Source organism: Cibotium barometz, chromosome 7 (genome assembly GCF_041138505.1).
Source record: "Cibotium barometz isolate CiBa-2024 chromosome 7, ASM4113850v1, whole genome shotgun sequence".
Classification (NCBI taxonomy): Eukaryota; Viridiplantae; Streptophyta; class Polypodiopsida; order Cyatheales; family Cibotiaceae; genus Cibotium; species Cibotium barometz.
In genome coordinates this window covers 53,999,949-54,026,156 of record NC_141052.1, presented here as the reverse complement: position 1 = coordinate 54,026,156, position 26,208 = coordinate 53,999,949, and the positions used below count along the sequence as shown (strand labels likewise).

The window sequence follows — 26,208 nt, the reverse complement described above, 5'->3', positions numbered from 1 at the left end:
TTCTCCTATGCATGCTGCAGCGTATGTCTTGGATCCCGAGTTCCAAGGATGTGGACAAGAGGCCGATGATGAGGTGATGGATGGTTGGGAGACAGTGCTTTCTAGGCAAGTTCGTGATGCAGATAAACGAAGGTTGGTGAAAGACCAACTTGGATTTTATCGCAGCAAGTTGGGAAGGTTTGGATCGGCTGATGCTCAGAGAGATAGGTTTAAGATAGGGGCTGCTTTATGGTGGGAGGATTATGGGGCTCGTACACCACAGCTTCAATCATTGGCAGTAAGGATCTTGTCTCAAGGTGCAAGCTCCTCTCCGATTGAGCAGCTATGGAGTGTGTTCGGCCATGTTGCATCCAAGAAGAGGAACAAATTTGGGACAAAACAAGTCAATGACTTGATTTTTGTACGTGCTAATTTGCGCTTGCTTGGTGATATGGCATCTCCCAAACCAGAGAAGTTTATATTGCTTGATGAGGAGTCCTCGGATGATGAGGAGACACATGGACTTGCAGATCCTGGTCAGGATGGGATTGAAGATTTGGATGCTGCAGATGTTGGTCTTGATGATATGGCTTTCTTGGATGACATAGATGATAGTCTCCTTGATGGCATCCCTGGCAGTAGCCATGCATGATATCTCCTTACTATTTGCAATGTGCATGTCACCTTGAGGCTTGGACTTTGGACTTGGATTGTTTCTTTTATCTAGGCTGTGCCATGTGGGCCACATTTTGTGCTTTTTGTCACTTATGTCATGTATGATGTGGGCTAATTTATTTTGACTTGTGAGATCTGTTCAGTGTTAGTATCTAGCCATGCAAATTATGGTGCACTAGACTTTAGTGTGTCTCTGATTTGGTTATATAAATGAGCATTGTATGTTAAGATTTATCGTCATTTCTAGGAATTATCTAGGTCGTTCCCTGTTTCCGTTCCCCCTCGTTCCCGTTCCCCCTTTTTCTCGTTCCCGTTCCCCTGGTGGTGCTTTCGTTCCGTTCCCGTTCCCGTTCCGTTGCTACTATGTATGCCATGCCAAGTGAACTCTCCCAGCCACTACGGCGGAGAAGGATCCAGTATCGGGGCCAGCCACTCCAGAGAGATGGAAGAGTCGATGTCGAGGCTAAGTGGGTCTCTGCCCCTAATCCCAAAAAGGCCACACTTCTGAGCCTCTTGGGGTAACTGTCTGAATGCAAGCCAATCTCCAAGTAACCTAGCGGGGCCCGTACTCCAGGCTCCCCAAGATACGTGTGGGCAAGCCCCGAGCATGTGACCACTAGGCAGATGAGCCAAAGGATTCCAGATCAGAGGCTGCCAAAGCCGCTTCTCGGAGGCTACTGGAGCTGACTGCTGGGCCGGCCTGAGATGACTGCTATAGGGCCGGCCTGAGATGATCCCAAGAACCAAGTTTGTGTTAGCATATGTGCATTAGGGTTTGCAGCTAGGTTTGTGCACTAGGGTTTGCGTTTTCAGCCATCTTTTGGGTTTGCAGCCAAGTCAAGCAAATCTCTAGAGTTAGTTTGCATGTGTCTAGGTCTAGTAGGCCAGTGTCTTCCATGGCAAATGTTGACTCCATTATAGAATGGTACTGGTAACAAGAGGAAATGTGGAAGGAGCTGTACTGTTGGGAAGATGAACGCCAACCCAAAGACCAGCAAGCACTGGAAGAACAATAACGTTGAGACCAAGAAGCTCGAGAAGCATAGAACAGAATGTCATATGTGCGGAAGCTCTATGTTTTCTTTAAGCCCTAAACACCTTTCCAAGAACAACCTGATGCAAAATGCATACAAGAGATGGAGAGGAGAGAGATGTGTGACAACCAGCCCTAAAAGGGGTTTTTTATTTGATATTTTGTCTTCTGCTGCTGCTGGCTGACACCCTACTCTGAGCCAACCAGCAGCCCAACCCCATATATATAAGCATCACTTCATCAGCATAAGCAACGCATCATATCATCACGATCAACCACAAACAGCAGCAGCAGCAGCCGTTGGGTCCTTCCTATGCATACAGCAGCTGCCCACGTGTCTGTCCATACCTGTGTGCTGTCGGCTCTACCTCTACAGCAACAGCACTCCCTGATCTGATACCTGTAGGCTGTAGTGCTCAGTCCTTCATACCTTCAGCAGACCACACTTACCTAGGACTCTCTGCTCATCACATCGACTTGGGACAGCAGCCCTCTCTACTCATCACATCTACTTGGGACAGCAGCCCTCTCTGCTCATCACATCTACTTGGGACAGCAACCCTCACCTGACAACATCGGGAAAGCAACCCTCTCTGCTCATCATCACCTGACGACATCGGGACAGCAGCCCTCTCTGCTCATCATCACCTGACAACATAGGGACAACAGCCCTCTCTGGTCTTCACCACCTGCCTCATGACGGCTTTGTGTTTCTCCTGCAGTCCACTCATCTGCAGGTTTGCGTTTGTCTGCATCACCTCACCTTCGGAGAGCCATCGATGTGCAACTTCACCTACACCCCTCCAGGAACTGCAACATCCTCGTCACCAGAGTCTGCACCCCTCAAGTACCGCACCACCCTTGTAACCAGAGCCTGCACCACTACATTTCCGCTGCCCACTACAGACATCTACTACCTCGGAGTGCCACTGCATCCACCGACGCAAGCTTTCAACACCGACCACCTTACAGTGCCACCATTGTCCTCAACGTGAGCCTTCGTCACCGACTGTGCTTCAGCTCCGACCTCGTCTTTGCTTCTTCAACGGTCTACTACTCAGAGTCACCTCACATCAGAGAGCCTATTGTACAGGACTTGCTCTACTCTCTCGTACATCCGGTCCTTTCGTCCTTTTGCCCTCACAAGAGAGAGAGCTGTATTTTCAGAATATTCAATATAGTACAAAAAGGTACAACATTCTTGGCAAGCCTTAGGCTGCCTTTAAAAGGTGATCATGACTAATAAGAGTCCTATCCTAATGATCCAATCCCTACAGGAATGAATGAATGCTTGTCTGAGCCTTTTTATAGGCACTTGGGACAACTGTTACGCTGGCCGACTGCGGTCAGCCGGCAGCAAAAACACCTAAAATATCATGTCTGCTGCCGACGGCACCTGTAGCCCTCTGAGCCACCTGCCGACCTGTTCTTGCATCCATAGGATGCCTTTCTCGTGTCCTCTAGTGCCCTGCTCAAGCCCTAATTCCTCTGCTTATCTGCTGCCCTTCAGAGATTAGCTCTAGGATTAGCATGTCCATGTGCATGCACATGACATAGAGACCTGCTTAGTACAATCAAGGAAGCAATGGCAGCACTTAAAGTTGATAAGAGCACCGCAGTTGAAGACAAAAACAAAGGGATGCCAGAGACATGCTAAGGACCCAGGTCAAGGTTGACCAAGAGATGCAATTATTCAAGTCTAAAAGGTCCACAGTAATTCCAAAACCAGCGGCCCAGATCCAACAAGTTTCCGAATTGGTGGAAACACGAATAGTTCACGTGGATCTTGCCGAGGCCGGAATCCCATCTGGAGGTAAGTGCTACATACGTATCCGTGTCAACAGTTCCCAAGTAGTTCCCACTGGAGATGAGGCAAAAGAGTTGGAGCCTACAGCTGGATTGGACAAAGAATGGAGCAAAGGTGCATCACGTGCCCTAGGGCTCCAAGAGGGAGAGGATGTGATGTGCATCACTCAGATGATTTCCATGTGGACCTATTTCCACCTAAAGGGCAAGTGCATCAGCTGAATATGGGCTGATGGGCAACAATTGGACAACCGGAGACTGGACCATAGGGCACCCATGTATCATCAGGTGTGGACAGCTTTGTGTACAGTTGGTAGAGTGGGCACAATTGGCTACCTAGCTAATCCTAGCAGTGGGCCAGCCCTATATACCAGAAGTTCGAGGGTCATTTAGGCATGTGCAAGGAGACAAAGGTTCGGCCACAGCACCCCATCCCCCAACATTTCGACGATTGCATCATCAGTTAAAGCATCAGCAAAATCCCCCACAAGGACATATCTACATTTGGAGTCATGCACAATAGTTTATCCATAGCATGGCAGTTTGCCCAGCATCTAGGGTCCAAATCTACATTGAACATTAACGATATTCACGTTTTGAGTAATATACAGTAGGAGTAAGTTAGATACAAATCTCTTCTCTATCAATTGTGTCTTGCTAAGATATATAAGTGTTAATCTCTCATGTGTTTAGCATTAATCATGAACACTTTCTGCACACAATCCCAACATTCCGAAGATTGCGTCATCAGTTCACGCATCAGTAAAAGTAAACACCCCCACTTCAGGGATGTTTGGATTCATGTGTATTAGTTTATCCATAGCATGGCAATTTGCACAGCATCTAGGGACCAACTCTACATTGGATCTATGAGGAATGTTGTAAATATTCACGTTTTGAGTAATATGCAGTAGGAGTAGATTAGATACAAGTGTCTCTCTCTACTTCTCAGTTTTAAGTGTGCAAAGTGATTAGCATTAATCTTTGTAGCTGAACACTAATCATCAATTATTAACTTCTACATTAAAAAGCATGCCACATTTATAATGAGAATATATTTTCAGGGGGGAAAAAAGATAATATAATGAGTTTCCATTTGAAAATAAAGTGGTGTTTCATGTTACCAAAACAGACATGCCAACAGCCTTACTTTAACAAAAGTAGAAAAAATACCCAAATCCCCAATTAAGGCATGCACAAAATAGCTTTTTGTTGCTTCACTTAACACATTAACTTAGGCAGAGGATATAACAAGAACAGCAAAAGAAAGCGAGTTTACCTGGATAGCCTCTGTGTCGATTGTAGGAGTCAAACCTAGGAACTTTGCTATTTCTGCTAAATCTATTGAAGAAACAAATCCCAACCAGACATTTGTTACCCAAATAAAATTTGTGCCATGCCAATGTCATTTTCCAAACAGCACGGTAAAAACACAAGCTTTAAAAAAGGCATGTCCACATGCCCTTTAGTTTTTAAAAAAAGAAGTCAATAATACACATTCCAACTTCTTTTCCAGCCAATCCCCACTAAACAAGCCAAACCACCGATAAACTTCATTTTGTAAAAGCCATCACTGGTATTTTTACCTAGTAAAAAGCCTTGATATGTAAACTCTAATACACTTACTAAAACATAGCAACACAAGCTTCTTTGAAAGTAACTAGACCCACATAATAAAACGTCCTCTTCAAATCTTTACTGTCAGGGAGCATGACACCATTGCACTACAAAATTGAAGGACCAAAATTTAGCTGCTCTAAAATAAGTACAATCTTGATTGATAGCCACGTGCATCTATTTCCAAAAATTAGCATAGCACAAAAACCTACCTACTCACATGGCAAAAAGTAAACTCATCCTGGGAGTATACAAGAACCTTCAACAAACTGCACAAAATCTCCGCATAGAAAGTTCTTAACCAACAAAATCCATTCAACAATTGCTACTAGAAGGTTTGCCCCAAGCAAATCTTCTATACAATAAGCATTTAGTGAATCAACAAGCAGTCAAATTTACTTCAACAAAGGGTCCAACAGAGTCTTGACCACCATCACCAACACTAAAACCAAGTCATAGGAGCTGCTACAAATAAACACAGTATAGAACTTAGAGAAAAAAACAAAGAACACTAGGAATCTAATGATAATATAGGAATCTAATGCTAATAGAATCAAGTAGGGAACAATATGAAGATGCATTCAAAGAATCATCTTATAGCAACATTATTAAAACCACACGAGGAACAGAGCACACACTTATATTCTGATGGTTGCTATTGCCAATTACCTTTTCTTTTGGTTTTTCACTTTTCCATTTCACCACTCAATCAATCCATTTATTAACTCTTCTGCTCACTAACCTTTGACATTGCAGTACTAGTGACCAATTAGAAAGAAAAAGATTTTAAAAAAGGGTAAATGGGAGGCAAAACTATACCTAAAATTTTAATGCCGACCGAAAAATTAAATAAAGTAGCAATCAATCATCAAGATTCCACTAATCCCTAGAACATACTACTTATTTTGATTGTATTGACATCCCCAAACCATCTCTTTTGAAGGAAAATGGATTGTTCAGACATCATCATTTTATAGCTGTAATAAAGGGCAGCTACAGCTTCACCTCCTATTGTAAATCCCAAGTATTAGTGATCAATGAGACTAGATGGACAATAGGAAAGGGAGAATGTCAACCAATTTTGGTTAAAGGAATGGGTATTTGTGGGCACTAAGTTACAAAGGAGATATATATAAGTCAACTTCTCGTGATGTAAAATACCTATACATGCATTAGTGTTGACTATTCTCTTTACTCTCTTCCTTGCAACTCTATGCTAGTATATGTGGACATTCCCATGTGTAGGGTTTGACAATGCAATGCCACTTCATAAGTTTGCACGTCTCTTGTCTTCCTTCTTCTTCTCCACTTTCTTTTCTTATAGGGCTAGGCATTGCACGGAAATGGAATGGAGGCTCAGTAGCTACATGAGCCAAAGACACTCCCAACATATGCAAGTTTAGCCTATGAGAGCTTTAGCCTGTGTGAGCTTTTTTAGAGTAGCACACAATATCTTGGTGTATGCAAGCTTTTTTAAATTTTTAGAGTTGTATCCACTATTTTTAAGGTGCAGGTAGCTTTTTTTGGGGCTAAATATACAGCTTTTGGCCACATAATTAGTGGAGGCCTTGTCGATGTCATGTGCACATATGCCCATGGACAAGTTCCTCAGCTAGTCCAGCAGGGGCAGCCAGAAAAAGACAAGAGTTTAGGAGCATGTTACAGTTTTGGGCCAAGGTTGGACTTGGAGCAAGGGTTGGGAAGACTTGGGTGCTGTCGACTGAGACCAAGGAGCAGTTGGCTGTACCAGACATGGTCAGCTGCAGCAGGCGCTTCAATTCATGGAGAAGCGCAGCCCGACCAGCACTTATGGATGTCCAAGCCCAGTCGGCTGGTCCGACGGCCAGCGTTTCAGTGATCCAGCATGCCTATAAAAGGGCCAGATTGCTCATTGTGTAAACCATTCAACTCCATAAGAGTTGGGTCCTTAGGGTCCTAGAGTAGGACAAGATTTTGGGTGTTTACCACCTTTTGTTTAAGGCAGCCTATTGCTGTAGTGGAGGTACCTTTTTGTACCATATTAATATACTGAATTTTCCAGCATATCTCTCTCTCTCCTCTCTCTTCATGTCTGCGTTTTGCATCATATGGTTTCCAGTGGTGTTTAGGGCTGAAAGAAGACCCCCAAAGCTTCCGCGTGTTACATTGGTATCAGAGCATCGGCTCAGCAAAGCTAAACATTGATTCAGTCCCATATGATGGTGTTAAGGTACAGGAAAGTACACGGATACGAAGCCCAAGGCAAGGAACACAGGAACGGGAAGAGCTCCCAGGAGGTTTGTTGGTGGTGTTCCACAAAGCCAGAGGGGATGGCAGTCGTGTGAGCCAGATAGGTTCTCGGGCAACGGTCCCAAGGGAGGATTATCCTCCAAGGGGTGATGTGAGAGTGCCAGACTCATTTCTCAGGAATGAAGACCAAGACAGTGTTCAGAGTCAGGGCAAGAATTGATTGGGGAACCGATGCATAGATACTATTCAGAGTCAGAGTGGTTTTGGAGACCCGGCCGGGTTTTCAGTGAAAAGGGTTGCCAGAGTTGGATGGATGACAGAGGGACTCCGGGAATAGAGTGGGATGATGACAGTCATCCAAGAACAGGTTGGAATCCCGTCATCAAAATTAGCAGAGGGGGATGTCATGTGCATAAAATGCCATGGACATTCTCAGATGCTGGTCCAGCAGAGGCAACCAGAAAACGAGTATACGAACCAGAAGTTGGAGCACACAGTGCTGTTTTGGCAGTAGTGTGGACTTGGAGAAGGACTTGGATCCCTGTCGGCTATACCAGAGCTGAGACAAGAGACTGTCGGCTGCATTGGAGGTTGTCAGGAGCAAAGAACTGTTGTCGGCTGCATGAGGACCAGACGGCACTGAATTATGGATAAAAAGAAGCCAGTCGGCTGGCCGACCAGCAGTCGGCCAGCATCCCAATGTTCCAAAGAGCCTATAAATAGCAAGTTTGCTCATCATTGTAATCATTCAACTCCATAAGAGTTGGCTCCTTAGGGTCCTAGAGCAGGACAAGATTTTGGGTGTTTACCACCTTTTGTTTAAGCCAGCCTATGGCTGTAGTGGAGGTACCTTTTTGTACCATATAAATATACTGAATTTTCCAGCATATCTCTCTCTCTCTACTCTCTCTTCATGTCTACGTTTTGCATCAGATGGTTTCCAGTGGTGTTTAGGGCTGAAAGAAGACCCCCAGAGCTTCCGCGTGTTTTCCCTGCCCTTGCTCCAAGTCCAACCTTGGCCCAAAATTGTAACATGCTCCTAAGCTCTGGTCTTTTTCTGGCTGCCCCTGCTGGACTAGCTGAGGAACTTGTCCATGGGCATATGTGCACATGACAGTCGACCAAGTGTGTATATGCACATACAATCACCCAAAAGCACGTAGTCACCTCATCAACTTGCATTACTCAAGAGTCAAGGTTTACATCAACTTTTTGTCAAAGTACTTGAATTTCAGTTGTATTACTTCTTTTGTGTACATAATACAGAGCACTAGTTTAGAACTTGTGTGTGTTGTATGTGTGATTCGGCCGCACTCTTCGTTCTATCTCTGGAAAACCCTAGCACATAGGCGCAAATGTTGTACACAGCCCATGATGAAGAGACGGCATGTATGGCTAGTGATGAAAAGGCAGCAAAGAGAAGCGCTTAGCTGTGTATGGACAGCCGACAAAAAAAGGCAAGGCTTCATCACGTGTGCATCAAAAAAACGCAGCAATAAAGGGAGCAGCAAAAAAATGCAGAGCTTTATGATGTGTGAATTAGAAATCCGAATCATGTGGCAGGCAGCAGAGTGGATGTCGGGCTGAAAAAACGCAACATTGAATGAGAAGTAAATGGTGGCGGGCTGCACAGAAAAACACAAGGCTGAATGGAGGAAAAATACGCAGGTGTAACGGTTGGGTTCACCCTTGCTCCCATGTAGGTTAACATGGTTCCAGCCAAGAGAAAGAGTAAGACAACGGAGAGATGGAGAGATCAAGCCATGGTGAAACCGGCCTTCAGAGACTTGAGGGACAGTGAGCACAACTTAATCCATGAAGGGAAACCCAGATAAAGGAGGAAATCTGTGGCTTCCTATAAGAGTACCGCAATCTCCGCCAAAATGCCCTCTGAATGTCAATCGAAATGCCATCTTATCTTGGGACACTCTGAATGTGTCCCAAGATAAGATGTATGGCACTCCGCACCGTATAAGTGAAAAAAGACATGCTTTTCAAAGGATTAACACTCTCTATGATCATCCCGGGGGGGGGGGGGGGGGGGGGGGGGGGGTCAACAAAGACGTGCTTCCGTAACCTGCCAACAACTCTGACTGGACGAATCTGGGGGCCCTCAATAAGGTCCTGCACATCACATCTCTCTAGCTACCATCCATCCTGTACAGAAAAAAAGACCGGTACATCATCCTCCCTAGGCGAGGAGATACCCATAACCTGAAGAGGAACACCTTTCCCAAAGAAAACCCCAAACCAAGAATGATGACGACCTTCCAAAAAAGATCCAATAATCCAGTGGTTGGGAATGGCTGCATCAATCTGTGCAATCCTCTGGCTAGAACGTCTCAAGTGTTGCGTGATATCCAATTTCTGCGCCTCGGTAAGGCTCTGAAACCTCTTCCAAGCCAGCACTGTGGGGCAAAGGGTCTCCCAGCCAGCCCAGAGAATATGCATAGCTGCCCCAAGAGGGCTACCATGCCCATCTAAGATCAAATCATTCCATAGAATGGGCTGCCTGTTAGCTTCCTCCGCTGAACGCGGGGGGGATGTGTACCAAAAAACTCCTCAAGCAGTCCTAGGCCCGTAAGAGGGACCTAACCAGGGGGGACGAAGGGAAGCGGTGAACTGCATCTGAAAAAATAAAGCGTGAGCTGAGAGTCCAGTTACCTCCGCGAACAGGGACACACTTCGTAATCTGCTGCATGAGAAAGTCCTTCCACGGCTCAATGCCTGGAAGAAAGCCCCTAACAACAAGCTTACAGAGCAAAGCCTTACATTTCACCTCGGGGTCAATGATATTTAATCCCCTTCCTGCTTAGGCCTGATAATGGTTTCCCAAGTAACTCTGGCCCTGGTGTGTGCATTTCCATCAAGCCCTGACCAAAGAAAGTTCCGAATAAGGCGACGAAGCTGGCCAATGCAACCCTTATGAAAAATCCAACACGAAGCAATAAACCAAGACGTGGCTAGCAAAACTTAGTTAACCACCAAAGCTCTAGAGGGCAAGTCGAGCTTCCTCCTACTCCAGTGATGAAGTTTGTTTTTAACGCTTAAGAGCACTAGAGCAAACTGCTGTGCAGGGGAGATGTCAACGCCCACCTAACAACCAAGGTATCTGGCAGAGCATCCTCTCTCAATCCAAGTAAAACCAACATCTATACCCCAATCTGCAAGAGGAGAATCATTGATCCAAAAACCAACTGATTTATGCCAATTGATAGTCCTCCAAGGCTGTCTGAAAAGCACATAAACAAGCATGTGAAGCCTCAAGAAAAAATACCGTATCATCTGCTAACTCAGAGTCCAAAAACTCTTCCTCCGTGCATAAAGGCAGCCTGAGACCCACAACACCAGGGGCAGCCCGAAGAAACCTGCTCATAGCCTCAGCTACAATGAGGTACAATAAAGGGGCGAGGGAACAGCCCTGCCTCACCGAACGGGAAATCTGAAAACGCTCACTGCGCCCCCCACAAGCTAAGACTGCTATGAGCCTCCCTGTATAGAAAGGACACCCCTTGTCACCAGCCTGGACATTTCCCAATATGAAAGGGGTCTGGTGGACTCCAAGATGTCTAAATATTTGGAAAGTACAAGCTGTGGGAATGGGAGATTATCCTAGAATACAAAGGACCACACTCCTAAAATTTAGGAGAGTTGCTATTTTTGGCCCAACTCCGATGGAAATTCTGTTCGCGTCATTACATCTGGAATTGAGCAGATACCAAGAGTTGGCAAAGTGCTTATGACAGAATGTCTACCAATTGGGATATTTTTAGAGATAAAGTTTATGGAAGGACCCATCTCTTAGATTGGAACATGTGGCAAGAAAGTGGACCAAAGTGAGACAAGTGGCCTCACACTTGTCACTTCAGCTATTGTGTGGCCCTCCACTTGTCATTGTAGCCTTCTCTTGCTCATGGGAGGCCCAAATCTATAAATTGGAGTCCTCTCTCTTCATTAATAGAGGCTCTCTTGCTACACACTAGCCTCTACCACCGTTACAGGCTGCCCTAATGATGGCTAGCAGGGTTTCCATAGGTAGGTGGGGGAAAAGAAGAAGAAGAATCAGGGTATGGCTGAAAATTTGGGTAGATGGGAGCCGAATGTTGAGGCTTAGCTTTCTTTTCACACCCCTGCTTCCAAGGTTTAGAATCAACTTTGAAGTTTTGTGGAAAACGTGAGTCTTTCACGAGTTCCATTAATCCCTCCATCAAGCTCTGCATCTTTGCTTCGTAGGTGGCATCATCATCTTCAAATTCTGGCATATCGGGGGGTATTTCTTGCTCGCTTTCCTAGTCTTCTTCGAAGTAGTCATCTTCTTCCGAAGACAAATCCTTCATTTCCGCTCTAGTTCCAGCCATAGTATTAAGTGTGTCGACCACGAGCTCACCCTCTTGAAAAAGTTGACGATGAATCCCGGCAATGGAACCTTGAAACCGGCCTTTAGAGACTTGACGGGCAGTGAGCACAACTTAATCACACTTAAAACTCTTGATGAACTGGAATAATAATAAACTTTGCAAAAGAAGAAGAAGAGATGGAGCTAGAGCACTCCTACACAAGAGACCGATAGGCCCCAAAGCGTGGCGCCCCCGCAAGTATTTATTTATCACTTGAAGTTGGCGTAGCCCTTGTACAACTTCCGAGAAGAGATCTCCTTGCTTCACGTAGGACGAGTCTCCTTCAAGCTTTCACCCAAGTTTGTTGTGAGATACAAAGAGCCTTGGCCCCCTTTTTATACAAGTTTGGGGTAAAAAGCATGGCTTTTTTCCTTTTTTTAAAAAAACTTCTACGAATGCTTTTCTCTCTTCTTCTTTTTTTATAAAAATAATTTACACAATGATGCATTTTTGGATTCAACGCAGCTTTCTCTTCACGTTTTGCTGCTCGACGGCTTTCTCTCTTTCGGTTCGACTCTCTCTTTCGCTTAGGGCTGAGCTGTGCGCCTGCTGGACTGCACTGCCTTGAGCTGCAGTTCATGTGCCTCTGCCATGTGGCAGCGCCATGTCATATAGACGGGCTGCGCTGGCTACTAACCGGCTACCCCTTTGCTATGCCGAAGGGCTGCTACCCGGCTGCCCCTAGCTGCAGTCAGGTGCCACGTCACCTACGGCTGCCCTTTTGCTGCGCTGCAGGGCTTGCTACCCGGCTGCCCCCCCTTGGCCACCTCTATGCAGCCCCACAGGCTGCCTTGAGTGCCCAACAAAAGAAAAAGAGATCTCAATTGTACCTGCAACACAGTAAGAGAAAAATACCCAAAAACACATATATGCACATGTACATCATATGAGCATGCACACACATGTACTCACACACACTAAACATGTATCTGTAGTATGTACCCACACACGTGTACAATCTTACATATGCATATACAAAGTAAAACATGATTAGTGAATGCTAAACATGCTTAAAATATAATTGCAATGCTTAAGAAAAGAGGTAAAATACTCAGTCCTGTAACACATGGTGACCTGCTGCATAGACATGGACTCCTGAGAAAGAAAGAAAGAAAGAAAGAAAGCTTTATTAACGTCTACTAGAGGCTGAAGTCGGCCTATGAGACAAAACAATATACAACTGTCAATGTCCTTTGGGTATCCACATAATAGAAAAAGGTACAAGGTACAAAACTGAAAAGCTAAGGATCGATGGGAGAGTGGACCATCAAAACTGACAAGGGATGGATGGAGCTCTATCACTAGGGGCTCAATGTGCAATACTGTATGCATCAGGTATACAATCATGCTATGCAAATCTAGCTAGCTCCATCCAGTACCATACTGGGGATATAGGATGGTGTACATCAGGGGGGGAGGGGCAAAGACCTCCTATAGGATCCTCCCTAGATCTGATCGAAAATGTGTGAGCCTCTCCTGGACATAAAGCTGGTGGCGAGACCGGATCTGAGTGATCTCTCTAATGAAGTCTGGGGGTCTGGTAGCCTGGTGCTCTCTGGCTCTGTCGAGCTCGGAGATCCTTTGCACGCTGAAGTGTGACCCCCTGTTGTGGTGGTGGTGGGGGTGGTGGTGTAGCTCCCTCTCTCTCAAAGAGAGAGAAAGAAAGAAAGAAAGATATATTAAGCGTCTACTAAAGACCCAATGGGCCTATGAGACCAAAGTGATACAATAATGTCCATGGCATATCTCATCATGGAATGGAAATAAAACAGAATGAAAACATAAATATAGCTATCTCACTGGGGTGATACAAAACTGTCCATGGAAACTCATCATGGAATACTAAGAACATAAAAACATGGGAGTAACATCAGCTCCGAGTAGATGGTACACCCCTCTCCAAAATGTCGAGCATGTGGCTGACGAGTATGGCCGAGAGGTCTCCCTCAACTATGTCACGTGTGGTGTCACGTGCATCCCGCACTTGGATGCCACGTAGACATTTCTGTACAGAAGGTGCAGGACCTGGGATGGTGAACTGGTCCCATGTGAGCCCAGTCCGGGACGAGTCAGCCAGGGATCCATCTCAGTCGTCCGAGGTCAGGTGTGCATCGTCCTGCACATGAGTCCAAGGTCAGGTGTGCATTGTCCTGCACATGAAGCAGTGCCAGTCCGCGCTGTGAGTCTCCCTCTGGAATGATGTCAGATGTGCTGTGTATCTGGTTTGCAACTGGATGCCAGGCCTCTGTAGGCATGTAGGTTTGCATGTAGAGATGGGGCCAGCCCATAGGGCTACCCCAAGTGAGAAGGTCTTGCACTTGCACTTGTAGTGTGGGCATGGGGGAGGTATAGAACCACCCCCAAGGGGCCAGGAGGGCCCACATTGTGCCCACCAGCCATGGCTTGGGCTGGAAGGGCTGTCGGCAAGCCCTAGGGCTGCTGGACAGGCAGCCGACAGGGTTAGAAACCCTACCCAGCCAGTCGGCCAGGTGTGGGGGGCAGTCCCACACCCATGCGCATGGTGCCCAGCAGTCAGGATGCTGTCCCAGAATATATGCGCAGGCTGGACAGTATTTGGCATAGTGTGAAAGCATGGAATATAGTGTGAAAACACTTTATGGGAAAAGACTCAGTCGTGGGACTTCATGAAGCAGGCCGACTGGATGCTATGAGAAGTATAAATACCCCAGCCCATAATCCATGATCTCATCTCATAATTCACCAAGTGCTCCAAGCAACCAAGGGCCAGGACAGCCAAGAACATTGCTAAAGCAAAGGGGTGAAGGACTGAAGGTCAAGGGCAGGTTTTCCAGCCAAGAAAAGGTCAAGTACTTTGTATTTGTTTTCAGATTTACATCATTCTAATAAAGCAAATACACCATCCGTGGTGGGGGCCCTACAGAGGGTAATTGGGACCCAATACTGTGTCCTCTCCATCTCCCCCTTCTCTCTCTATTTTCTGCACATCGTCTTTCAGTTTGTGCGTTAATTCCGTCGCGAAAAGAGTGCTGTTTTCTGAGTTTTGAAGTACCGATCCTTCTCCGAAGCTTCCGCATATTACATGTGGAAAGGTAGCTCGATGGCGGTGGAGCATGTCCTAGATCTGGAGCTGATGAGGTGATCGTGGCCGGCGGGAGGGTAGAGGGTGTCGGGCACGCTGGAGTGCAGAGGCTCTGTCCGAGGTAACTCCTCTCACGCGAGGTAGGTCCAAAGCAACTCGTGGAGGGTCCACAAGATCCACAATGTCAGTGTCCTCCACCTCCTGGGTCCGAAAGAAACAGGTGATGGTTGGCTGCTGAGGGAGGGGGCGGGGTGGCTATGTGTCTGCGGAGCTCAAGCAGGAAGAGGCCCATGCAACGCTGGTCCTGGAAGTCAATGATCCCGAAGAGTGGACCGAATCCCTCACGAAATAGACAATGAAACCTCCCACGGATCTCATAGTATACTAGGCAACGGCATTTGTAATGCTCCTCCGTCTCAACCTCTGTGTGGCATAGTCGGCAGATCCTCCCCTCTCTAGGTGTTCGTATGAGCTTCCCGGCTCTGAAGATGCGCTCAGCCCTACCTGCATCCACTCTGAGGCGGTGGGAAGAAACCCGTATCTAGCCAATCGCAATCCACATGGCATGGGACATGTGAACACTCAAGTAGCCCGACTACTGGATGAATCCATCCCAAGGTCACCACGAAACGTTTCACTATTGAAACGAAACGATGCTAAAACGATTTATTTTGGAACAAAACGTTTCAACACCAGATAGGTGGACAATGAAACGTTGGACCGAAACGATCATATACATAAAATGTGAAGGTACTGGCCAATAGTTATAAGATGATATTAGCATATTTATCGTCAGTAAACAAAGAAGACATACAAAAGAGAAGAGAAAATAACAAATAGGATGAAAGAAGGAAAGAGAGAATTATAAAAGATAAAAAGCACACAAAATCACAACCTTTTTTCCCACATGAAACGATATGGTTTCAATGTGCACATGAAACGTTTCAACACCAAAACATGAAACGAGTTTCAAAGCCACCGAAATGAGTTTCATGGTGACCATGATCCATCCTTAGTGAGTGAAGAAGTGGTCTCTGTAAAAGTGCATCGTCGTGGGGAGCTCCGGGGGTGTGATCCATGTGCAATGTATGTAGAGGCTAAGAAGATCTGACCGGATAACCCGGTTGGTATCCTCGTGAGACAGCCGGAGAAAAGGGGAGTGAAAACAATAATGTCCATGGCATATCTCATCATGGAACGGAAAATAAAATAGAAACAAAACGAAACTATCTCATTGGAGTGATATAAAACTGTCCACGAAAATCTCATCATTGAATACCAAGAACACAAAACATGAGAGGAGCATCAACCCCAATTAGATAGTATACCACTCTCCAAAATATCAAGCATGGGGCTCATGAGTATAGCCGAGAGGTCTCCCTCAGCTACATCACGTCAAAAGGTAGCTCAATGGCAATGCAGCATGTCTTGGATCTAGAGCTGATGAGGGGATCATGGCCGCTGTCCAAGGGTCGGGGGGGTCGGGGGTCGGGCACACTGTGGAGGCGCGGTCCGAGGTAGCTCCTCTCGGACAAGGGGGGTCTAGGGCAGCCCAAGGTGGGTACACGGGAGATCCACTGTATGGGTGTCATCCTCTTGGGTCCAGAAGAAGCTGGTGATGGCTGGCTGGCGAGGGAGGGGTCGGGGTGGTTGGGGCTGAAGCTCTCTCAAGAAAGTGGCCTTGCGTTGTCTGCAAAGCTCAAGCAAGAAAAGCCCTAGGCAACGCTGGTCCGGGAAGTCAATGATCTTGGAGAGTCCGCCAAATCCTGTCATGTGCATCAGCAATGCCATGGACCTTCTCAAGGCTAGATCCAGAAGAGGCAACCAGATAAAGAGTATGAACCCAGTAGAAGAACCAGGAAGATGGAGCACAGAGCACAGAGCACCTTGGGCAGTGTGGACTAGAGACAGGCGTGGAGAGCGAACTGAAGACCAGAGGGATGTCGGCTGCAAGATAAGGGGACTGTCGGCTGAACAAATGGAGTCGGCTGTACCTGGAAAAGGCGGCTGCAAGCATCCAAGATTTTAATGAATATTTAAAGCCAGTCGGCTGGTCCGACAGCAGTCGGCCAGCTCCTCCAGCCATACAAGTGACTATAAAAGGGCTCAAGTGTCCATCAGTTATCTCATTCAACCCACTAGGGGTATGAGTCATTAGGAGTCCTAGTCTAGGGCAGTTTTGGGTGTGTTATCACCTTTTCAAGGAGGCAGCCAAGGGCTGCAAAGATATGTACCTTTTTGTACCATAGTATATACTGAATTTCCAGCACTTCTCACTCTCTCTCTCTACTCTCTCTCTACCTGCGTTTTTGCATCAGAAGGTTTCCAAGAGTGTTTAGGGCTGAAAGAAGACTACCCAGAGCTTCCGCGCGTTACATTGGTATCAGAGCATCAGGCTCAGCCAGGCTAAACGCTGATTCAGTCCCAGATGATGGTGTACAGGTCCAAGGTACAGGAAAGTACACGGATTCGAAGCCCAAGGCAAGAACACAGAGCGGGAAGAACTCCCAGGAGGTTTGTTGGTGGTGTTCCACAGTGCCAGATGGGGATGGCAGTTCCGTGAGCCAGATAGGTTCTCAGGTAACGGTCCCAAGGGAGGTTGATCCTCCAAGGGTGATGTGAAGAGTGCCAGACTCAGTTCCAGGAATGAAGACCAAGACAGTGTTTCAGAGCCAGGGCAGGAATGGATTGTGGACTAGAAGAAGACCAGATGCATAGATCTTCATCAGAGACAGAGTGGTTTGGAGAACAGACCGGATTTTCAGAGAAAAAAGGTTTGCCAGGGATGGAAGATGACAGAGGGACTTTGGGACAGGATTGGGATGATGACAGTCATCCAAGAGCAGGTTGGATTCCCGTCATCAAGTTTAGCAGAGGGGGATGTCATTTGCATCAGCAATGCCATGGACCTTCTCAAGGCTAGATCCAGAAGAGGCAACCAGATAAAGAGTATGAACCCAGTAGAAGAACCAGGAAGATGGAGCACAGAGCACAGAGCACCTTGGGCAGTGTGGACTGGAGACAGGCGTGGAGAGCGAACTGAAGACCAGAGGGATGTCGGCTGCAAGATAAGGGGACTGTCGGCTGAACAAATGGAGTCGGCTGTACCTGGAAAAGGCGGCTGCAAGCATCCAAGATTTTAATGAATATTTAAAGCCAGTCGGCCAGCTCCTCCAGCCATACAAGTGACTATAAAAGGGCTCAAGTGTCCATCAGTTATCTCATTCAACCTACTAGGGGTATGAGTCATTAGGAGTCCTAGTCTAGGGCAGTTTTGGGTGTGTTATCACCTTTTCAAGGAGGCAGCCAAGGGCTGCAAAGATATGTACCTTTTTGTACCATAGTATATACTGAATTTCCAGCACTTCTCACTCTCTCTCTCTACCTGCGTTTTTGCATCAGAAGGTTTCCAAGAGTGTTTAGGGCTGAAAGAAGACTACCCAGAGCTTCCGCGCGTTACAAATCCCTTGTGGAACAAACAATGAAACCTCTCGTGGATCTCATAGCATACTAGGGAGTGACATATGTAATGCTCCTTTATCTCAACCTCTGTGTGGCATAATCAACAAATTCTCTCCACCTTGGGTCTCCATATGAACTCCTCGGCTCTAAAGACTGTGCAACGTCGGTGGCTGGACTCCCATCTCCTAGCCGTTGCTCCCCCCCAAAAACCAGGCCGGAGGAGATATCTATGACAAGGTGCCACCACACCCTATACATGGCTCTTCGACTTTCTATGCTCTTGCATATGGGATAATCCACCACAACTTCTAGTCATGCGATAACCCGAGAGTAGCTACGAGAATTGCCACCTCCAACACCCTCCTTCAATTCGAGCACCTCGATCAAACAGAGGTTAGAACCACCCAAGACCACACAGGCCAAGCTCTGATACCATGTCAAAGTCACGCAACTACAACACGCGCACCACCCTAGGGCACTGAGCAATGTCGGTGGCTAGGCTCCGATCTCCTAGCCGTTGCTCCTCCCCAAAAACCCGACTGGAGGAGATATCTATGACAAGGTGCCACCACACCCTATATATGGCTCTTTAACTTCCCATGCTCTTGCATATGGGATAATCCACCACAACTTCAGTCATGCGATAACCCGAGAGTAGCTATGAGAATTTCCACCTCCAACAAGATGAAACCCGTATCTAGTCAATCGCAATCCGCATGGCATAGAACATGTGAACACTCAGGTACCCCAGATGCTGGATGAATACATCTTCAATGAGTGTGAGCAAGTGATCTCTGAAGAAGTGCATCTTCGGTGGGAACTTCAAAGGTGTGATCCATGTGCAGTGGGTGTAGAGTCTAAGAAGATCTAACTGGATAATCCGGTTGGTGTCCTCATGAGAGAGCCAAAGAAAAGACGAGTCCAAACTGTACTGTAGGGGTGAGAGACGGTCCATGTGGAGCCCATATTCTGAGAACCAAGTGGAAACTCGAGCATATCACACTCCAAGGTGGCCCAAGAGAGACACAAAGACACACACACAGAGAGAGAGAGAGAGAGAGAGAGAGAGAGATGTGATGATACACAAGAGAGAGGGAGTTGTTGCACAACACAATAATGATTGTATTATGATAATACTTCCACCATGTACAATACTTTATATAGGCACGAAGGCCCTATCTTATGTTCCTTAATAAGAGCGTGTTCACACAACACTCCGCACTTAGACTCTGAAATATCCAACACCCATCATCCTACTTGGAGGCGCCTACAAAATCCTCACCAAACCCATCAGTTGCCGCCGCAACCTCACCTCCCATATTTGATTCATGGCACTCAGATAGGCTTCATCTAGGATAGGAGCATCTTGGATAACATCTTGGGAGGCGACCACCACAGCCCACTTTCACAAAGAGGATATGGCAGTACTGCTCCTGTACTTTGAAAGCATCAATGCACTCTCAAGCTTGAGCGCGTGAGATTGAACTGGGAATAGCGGCAACATAGAGCCAAGGAGGCTCATCATGACAAGGAGGACCACTGTAAAGCTGAGAAGGGTTGAAGGCATGGCATCAAGTGTTCATGGTGATCCTTTACCAATGCCACCCCCCATGTCAACCATCTACTAGAGAAGATTGCATTCACTAAGTATGATGGTAAACTCAATCAGACAGTTGGACAGCCCTAACACGACTACAAATCAATGTGGGTAGCCTACAGGGCAGTTTGGGCCCCACTTGGGCAGGCTGGACAGCATAGGAGGTAGGATAACTCAGGCAACAACGCAAAGCAGGTCCAACGGGTCAACAACATGAAAAGAAATTACAGGCTGGTCATAAGCAGGTTGAGAAGGCCAACACAGATGGGATGTCATGCACACCTCTTGCACTAAGGTACCATCTGGCCATTTCATCCATTCTGTACAAGAATGGCCACATGTCACCCTAACACGGCAGGTGCATGTGACAAGGTGCACAAAGTGCCCTATTCAAAGGCACTCCCCCTTCCCACTTTCTCATTTCACAGATCTGCAAGTACAAGCATTTATAGAGAAGCATCAAGCAGAAGATCACCTCAGAGTGGCCCATACCAGCCAAGAACCAGCGTACAGTTTTCCAGGATCTTCACCAGCTCAACAGGCAGCCCGCTCATGCACAAAACCAGCCCGAGTGAGCAAGTCCCACCTCCTATTCAACCTAGAATTCAGCCCATGCTCAATTTCCCAGAGGTCACTTCATATTCTCGGAACTCAAATCCAAGCTTTCTAGTCTCGACAAATCCAGCAATATAAGCGGATACGCCATAAGCTGAGGGCAAAATTTGGGACCCAATACGGTGTGCTAATGCGGAATTAATTAACGCTAATTAATTGCAATTCAAGAGCATACATTTGCAGATTAAGAAACTCTCACAGACAATAGAACAATTTTTTCCAAGAAAATAACCAACAGAAAAATGGTGCCAAGAAAATGAGGAATACACTGAATGCGGGAAGCTTCTTCGTCTCTGTCAGCGCTGTCACCATGGGAGTTTTGTTGGGTGAAAGGCGATTTGTCTCCAAGGAGTCTGCAGAGAAAGCGGGGGTTAGTGTCCAAGAGGTGGAGGGATGTGTGTGTGTGTGTGTGTGTGTCGGGGGCAGAAAGACACAGAAAATAGGAGGGACCTGAAGAAGAGCCATTCAAGGAGAGCGTAGCGCTCGAGGCCGGCGTAGAGGAGGGACTGCGCGGGCGCGTTGGCCCTCGGGTAGCTCAAGGCCAGCAGCTTCTGCTGGATCTCCTCCATCTGCTTCGTCGCCATTTTCCTCCCAATTTTTCACAGGAAGTTTGAAAACATGCTTGTTTTTTTTGTGTCTCTATGGGTCTTTGTGATTGTTTTTTTTTTCTCCAATCGGGGTCAAAGACGAGCATGCTTGTCTCTCAGACTCGAGCAAAGAAACGCTTTTGTCATTAGCTTCGTGTCTTTTTGTTTACTCGTGGTTATGGTGTTATGGATAAATTTCATGCCTCATGTGAGCCATGTGTGTGGCTTGTGACTCATGTGAGCCATGTGGGTGGCATGTCAAAATTCATGGCTTCTCTTCAGCGTGTTATCTCAATCATCAAGGGTGTTGATAGCAATCAAAATCAAAACCCCTCCAAAACCTATGGAAACTTGTGCGATGTGTCCATCGGCTAAGACATGCGGAGTCTATTCTCTCTCGCCTATGCTTATTAAGCCTTGATCTCAACCTCAAGATGGGGGTTTCCAGGCAATTGCATGTGCAATCACACTTGTTAAGAAGCTCTTCTGTGAGTTGCCCAATACTTAGGGTTAATGTGTGTACAAAAGTATTCAATTTGTGTTCTCCTTTTTTTATGAGACAATGTGTGTCCTGTTGTATAGATAATGCTACCTAGTCATCCATATTTTTATGTATTGATTATAAGCATTGGAAAAGCTCTTGAGCTTTTGACTATAATAATATCCTACACATTATACATAGTCACTACTATAGGTTAATTTGATCATAAGCATTGGAAAAGCTCTTGAGCTTTTGACTATAATAATATCCTACACATTATACATAGTCACTACTATAGGTTAATTTGATCATAAGCGGTTGCCAAAACCTATTTGAATGTCTAATCAACTATTATGTATACCTTTTTGATATTTTTCTCTAAATAAGTGAAATAATTTGAGCAAAGTTGTTTGTTTTAAGTGTTTGTTAAAATTTGTTCAACGTTTAAAAATTTGGAATAATTGCTTAAGTAGACTGTCATTTTTATACAAGGTGGTTTGAACAAAAAGACATTGCTTCCATTGGACTAACTATAAGCTTTGTAAATGACTTCTTTCACCATGCATGCTTTGCCTCTATTACCCTTAATAAGGTTTCCAAATCAAGTATGCATTGTACATTCTACAAATGAAATTTGGTGTGCATCATGATCCCTTATTTTTTACCCCGAAACATGATGAAAGACAATCTCAATTGTGGATTTGGGATAGATAATCGCAACTATGGACTTGTGCCATATATTGTCACGATATTGAAAGATAATCTCAAATATGGACTTGGAATAAACATAAAGAAAGGAAGGAAGCTCTATTTATGCGTGTTGGTGCTAATCCAATTGCCCGTGGGCTCACAATAAATGTATTTTATATGTGTTGATGTTAATCCAATCGTCATGGGCTCATAATAAATGTATTTTATATGTGTTGATGTTAATCCAATCGTCATGGGCTCATAATAAATGTCTTTATGTGTGTTGGTGTTAATTCAATGGTGATAAGTGAAGCGGGCCTCACTATCCATATCACGCTCACTCTCTCATCTTATACGAATTTACAAGAGTTGTTGATGAAATACAAAATGACTAAAAATAAAAGGACAAATGCTTTAATGCTACTAGTCAGGCATTGTGACCAAAGAAGAAGCCTTAAATACAAGCATTATCGTTCTTTTATTTACCTTTAAATAAGATTGATAAAACGACCTTTTGTGGATAAGACTGATAAAACAACATTTTGTGAATTAGTGCTACCCATGCCTAGGTGTTGGTGTCTGTGAGCGAAGCACAGTTAGTGTTGCTTGTAAAATAAGAAGAATTAATAGAAACAAAAAACTTTGAACCTTAATACTTCGGGTTTTGCATGTGCTTCTCTTTGATTCCACATGGAAATTTAGGGAGACCTTTAAAAACCCATCCTACCAGATATTGGTGCTCCTATTCAAAGATAAAAGTGCCTCTCTTTTTGTAGCTGCACTAAGAGAACATCTACCGCTTGGATCTGCTACCCGGGATGCTCTTTGCTTCTTCTTGTTGCCTCTTGGCCATTAAGCTAATGCTAAAGGGGAGCCTCAATTTAAAGGAGGAAAGATGATTATAAGCTAAATCATGCAACATTCAAGACTTACTTAAGGGATAAATTAACCCAGTTAAGTGTGATTTTAAAGCACTAATTAGGAGATAGAAATAATCATTAAACCCAAGTTCTACCTAATATTGCAAGAACTTGATTGATCAACCCTCAGCCCTAGATCTAGTCTGCTTTATACCAATTGTTAGAATTGGAAAGCAATTATTGAAAGGAAAAAAACGAACCATGCTCAATTTGAAGGAGGACAGATGATTACATGTTGAATGAAGCAACATTTAAGACTTACTTAAGGGATAAATTGGCCCAATTAAGCATGATTTGAAGCACTAATTAGGAGATTGTTAGGCATAATCTCTATGGGGACACCCATTATTTTATTTCACGATATTTTATTTCACTATGGGGACACCCATTATTTTATTTCAAGATATTTTATTTTGGATGCACCTTTTATTTATATCATCTACCAAGACTAATGTGTTTAATCAGCTGTGTACGCTAATGTTAGTCATAACCTCTATGTGGACACCTATTATTTTATTTCGGGATATTTTATTTTGGATGCACCTTTTAATTATATCATCTACTAATGTGTTTAAATAGCTGTGTGCACTAGTATGACATGTCTAAAAGGATTAATGTGTTTAATCAATGCACACAGTTGATTAAACACATTAATCTTAGTAGACATCATACCAACGCACATAGCTGATTAAACACATTAATCCTGGTAGATGATATAAATAAAAGGTGCATCCAAAATAAAATATCCTGAAATGGGTGTCCCCATAGAGGTTATGACTTACAAAGATAGAAATAATCATTAAAGCCAAGTTCTTATTAGTAATAGTGCAAGAACTTGACTAATGAACCCCCCATAGAGGTTATGACTTACAAAGATAGAAATAATCATTAAAGCCAAGTTCTTATTAGTAATAGTGCAAGAACTTGACTAATGAACCCCCCTTAGCCCTAGATCTGACTTGCTTTATACCAATTTTTGAAATATTGAGAAAAAAAAGCATGCTCTTAGTTATGCTTAGTCACGTAATGGCTCCGACCTCATAAACATGGAGGACACAAAAGCAGAGAAAAGTGAAGAGTTTTATTACTATTAAAGGGGAGTAGTACAATATACCTAGGCCTTATATAAAGACCTTCTTTTCTCCTCTTTTATTACTATTAAAGAGGAGTAGTACAATATACCTAGGCCTTAGATAAAGATCTTCTTTTCTCCTCCTTTACATGCATGACTTACATATATCCGATGTTGGACACAGACAACTAGAAGTTTAGCCTTATCCTATGCACTTATAACCTTAGTCTTCCCAATTTAATGTATGATGACGATTCAAAACTTATGAGCCTATACAATGATGAATTTGACCTTCTAATCCTAACGGGCAATGCCATTGGAAAGTGGGCAAGAAATGGGTGGTGGGAAGTGACAATGGGTAATGGGAAGTGGGAACGGGTAACGGAAGTTGCAATGGGAAATGGGCAGTGGGAAGTAGCAATGGATAATGGGAACTGGGAGCAGGTAATGGAAGTGGCAAATGGGCAATGGGAAGTGGCAACAGGCAATGAGTAGTGGGAAATGGGTAGTGGGCAGTGGCAAAGGGTAATGGGAAATGGCAATGGAAAGTTGGCAAAAAATGGCTAGTCGGAAGTGGGAATTGGGCAATGGTAAAGGGTAATGGGAAGTGGCAATGGGAAATGGTAGTGGAAAGTTGGCAGAAAATGGCTAGTCAGAAGTGGGAATTGGGCAATGGGCATTATGCAGTGAGGGCGATGAGAAGTGGCCAATGGGTAGTGGGCAGTGGATAACAATGAGAAGAGGGTAGTGAGTAACAATGAGCAGGTGGGAAGTGGGCAATGGGCACTGGGAAATGAAAAGTGGTCAATGGGCAACGAGAAGTGGGCAGCGGGCAATGGACACTAAAATGGTGTAAGCAGCAATGAGCAGGTGGGAAGTGGGCAATGGGCACTGGGAAATGAAAAGTGGTCAATGGGCAACGAGAAGTGGGCAGCGGGCAATGGACACTAAAATGGTGTAAGCAGCCAAGCTTGTTAGTGACAAGCCTACTTTGCTTCCTCCTTTCTTCTCCCTCGTGGACAATGGACACTGAAATGGTATGTGAGATGTGTTAGACATCATCCCCTTCTTGCTGGCTTCCTTTTTGGTGTCCTATTATAGCCTCTAGAGCTGACCATGTTAGTTAGAGGGGTTGGTCACCCCTCACATATATTTTCCCACATTATTCCCCGTTTTATGGAGTCTTGGGTATTTTCCTAGTCGTGGAGGATTTTATCACCAGTCGGCTGCCTACTCAGGGCATATATATAGCTGGCTTGCCTCCCTCATTTCTCACTGCTTGCTTAGCATTGTTTGCTCCAATCCCTCACATACGAGGTTTTCTCTCCTCTTGCTCTCAGGACATGTATTGCTTTTGGTGATGATATTGAGAGTAGGTTCTCACCTGTGTTTCCTCTTCATCTCTCTCTCTCTCTCTCACTCTCTCTCATGTGTTTCCACTTTCCATTCTTCTGCCGCACATTCTATCATGGTATTAGAGCGCCGGTGATCTTCAGAGTTGGATGCTCCCTCTTGCGTTTTTGCATTTTCAGCAAGGTGGACAGATCATGCGTTTTTTTTCTCAGAATTGCTGCTAGTCGCCTGCCTCTTCCAGGCATTTCTTCTCAGTAGCCCATGGTCTTTCTTCATCAGTTTGACCTCAGAGAACCCCTTTCACACCTATTTTTTGCACTGTTTTCAGGGCAGCAGCACCTAGTTTGCTACGTTTTTCTACAAGTGGTTGTCATCAACAGGATTGTAGCAGTTCTCAGTATTCATACCCCCCTGTAGTGCTAGCCGCCTTTTTTTGTACAGGCCAGCAGTAGCATATTTGCTGCATTTATTTCTTCTATAGGTTTCTGATGCTGCTGATTTGAGGACTTGATGGTACCATATTTCTTCTGCGTTTCTAGATTTAGCCCTATCTACTGCCTTGAATACCTCTGCATTTTCAGATTTGTAGCCATAGTTTCTGCGTTTTTCTGAATCTTGCTGGTAGCTCTACCTT

The 26,208-nt window shown here is 45.1% G+C and overlaps 1 protein-coding gene across 1 annotated transcript in view; it reads right to left on the bottom strand.

Annotated features, from left to right (window-relative positions):
* AUG7 (nuclear matrix protein) overlaps window positions 1–21,158 on the bottom strand; it is a 59,221-nt gene extending 38,063 nt beyond the window's left edge. The window contains exons 1-3 of the mRNA XM_086800798.1: window positions 20,922–21,158; window positions 20,739–20,824; window positions 4,773–4,834 (exon numbers count right to left, since the gene is read on the bottom strand). Of these exons, the coding sequence (XP_086656924.1) occupies window positions 4,773–4,834; window positions 20,739–20,824; window positions 20,922–21,055 (282 nt within the window). The 5' untranslated portion in view covers window positions 21,056–21,158. The remainder of the gene's footprint in view (window positions 1–4,772; window positions 4,835–20,738; window positions 20,825–20,921) is intronic.
* Window positions 21,159–26,208: the final 5,050 nt, after the last annotated feature.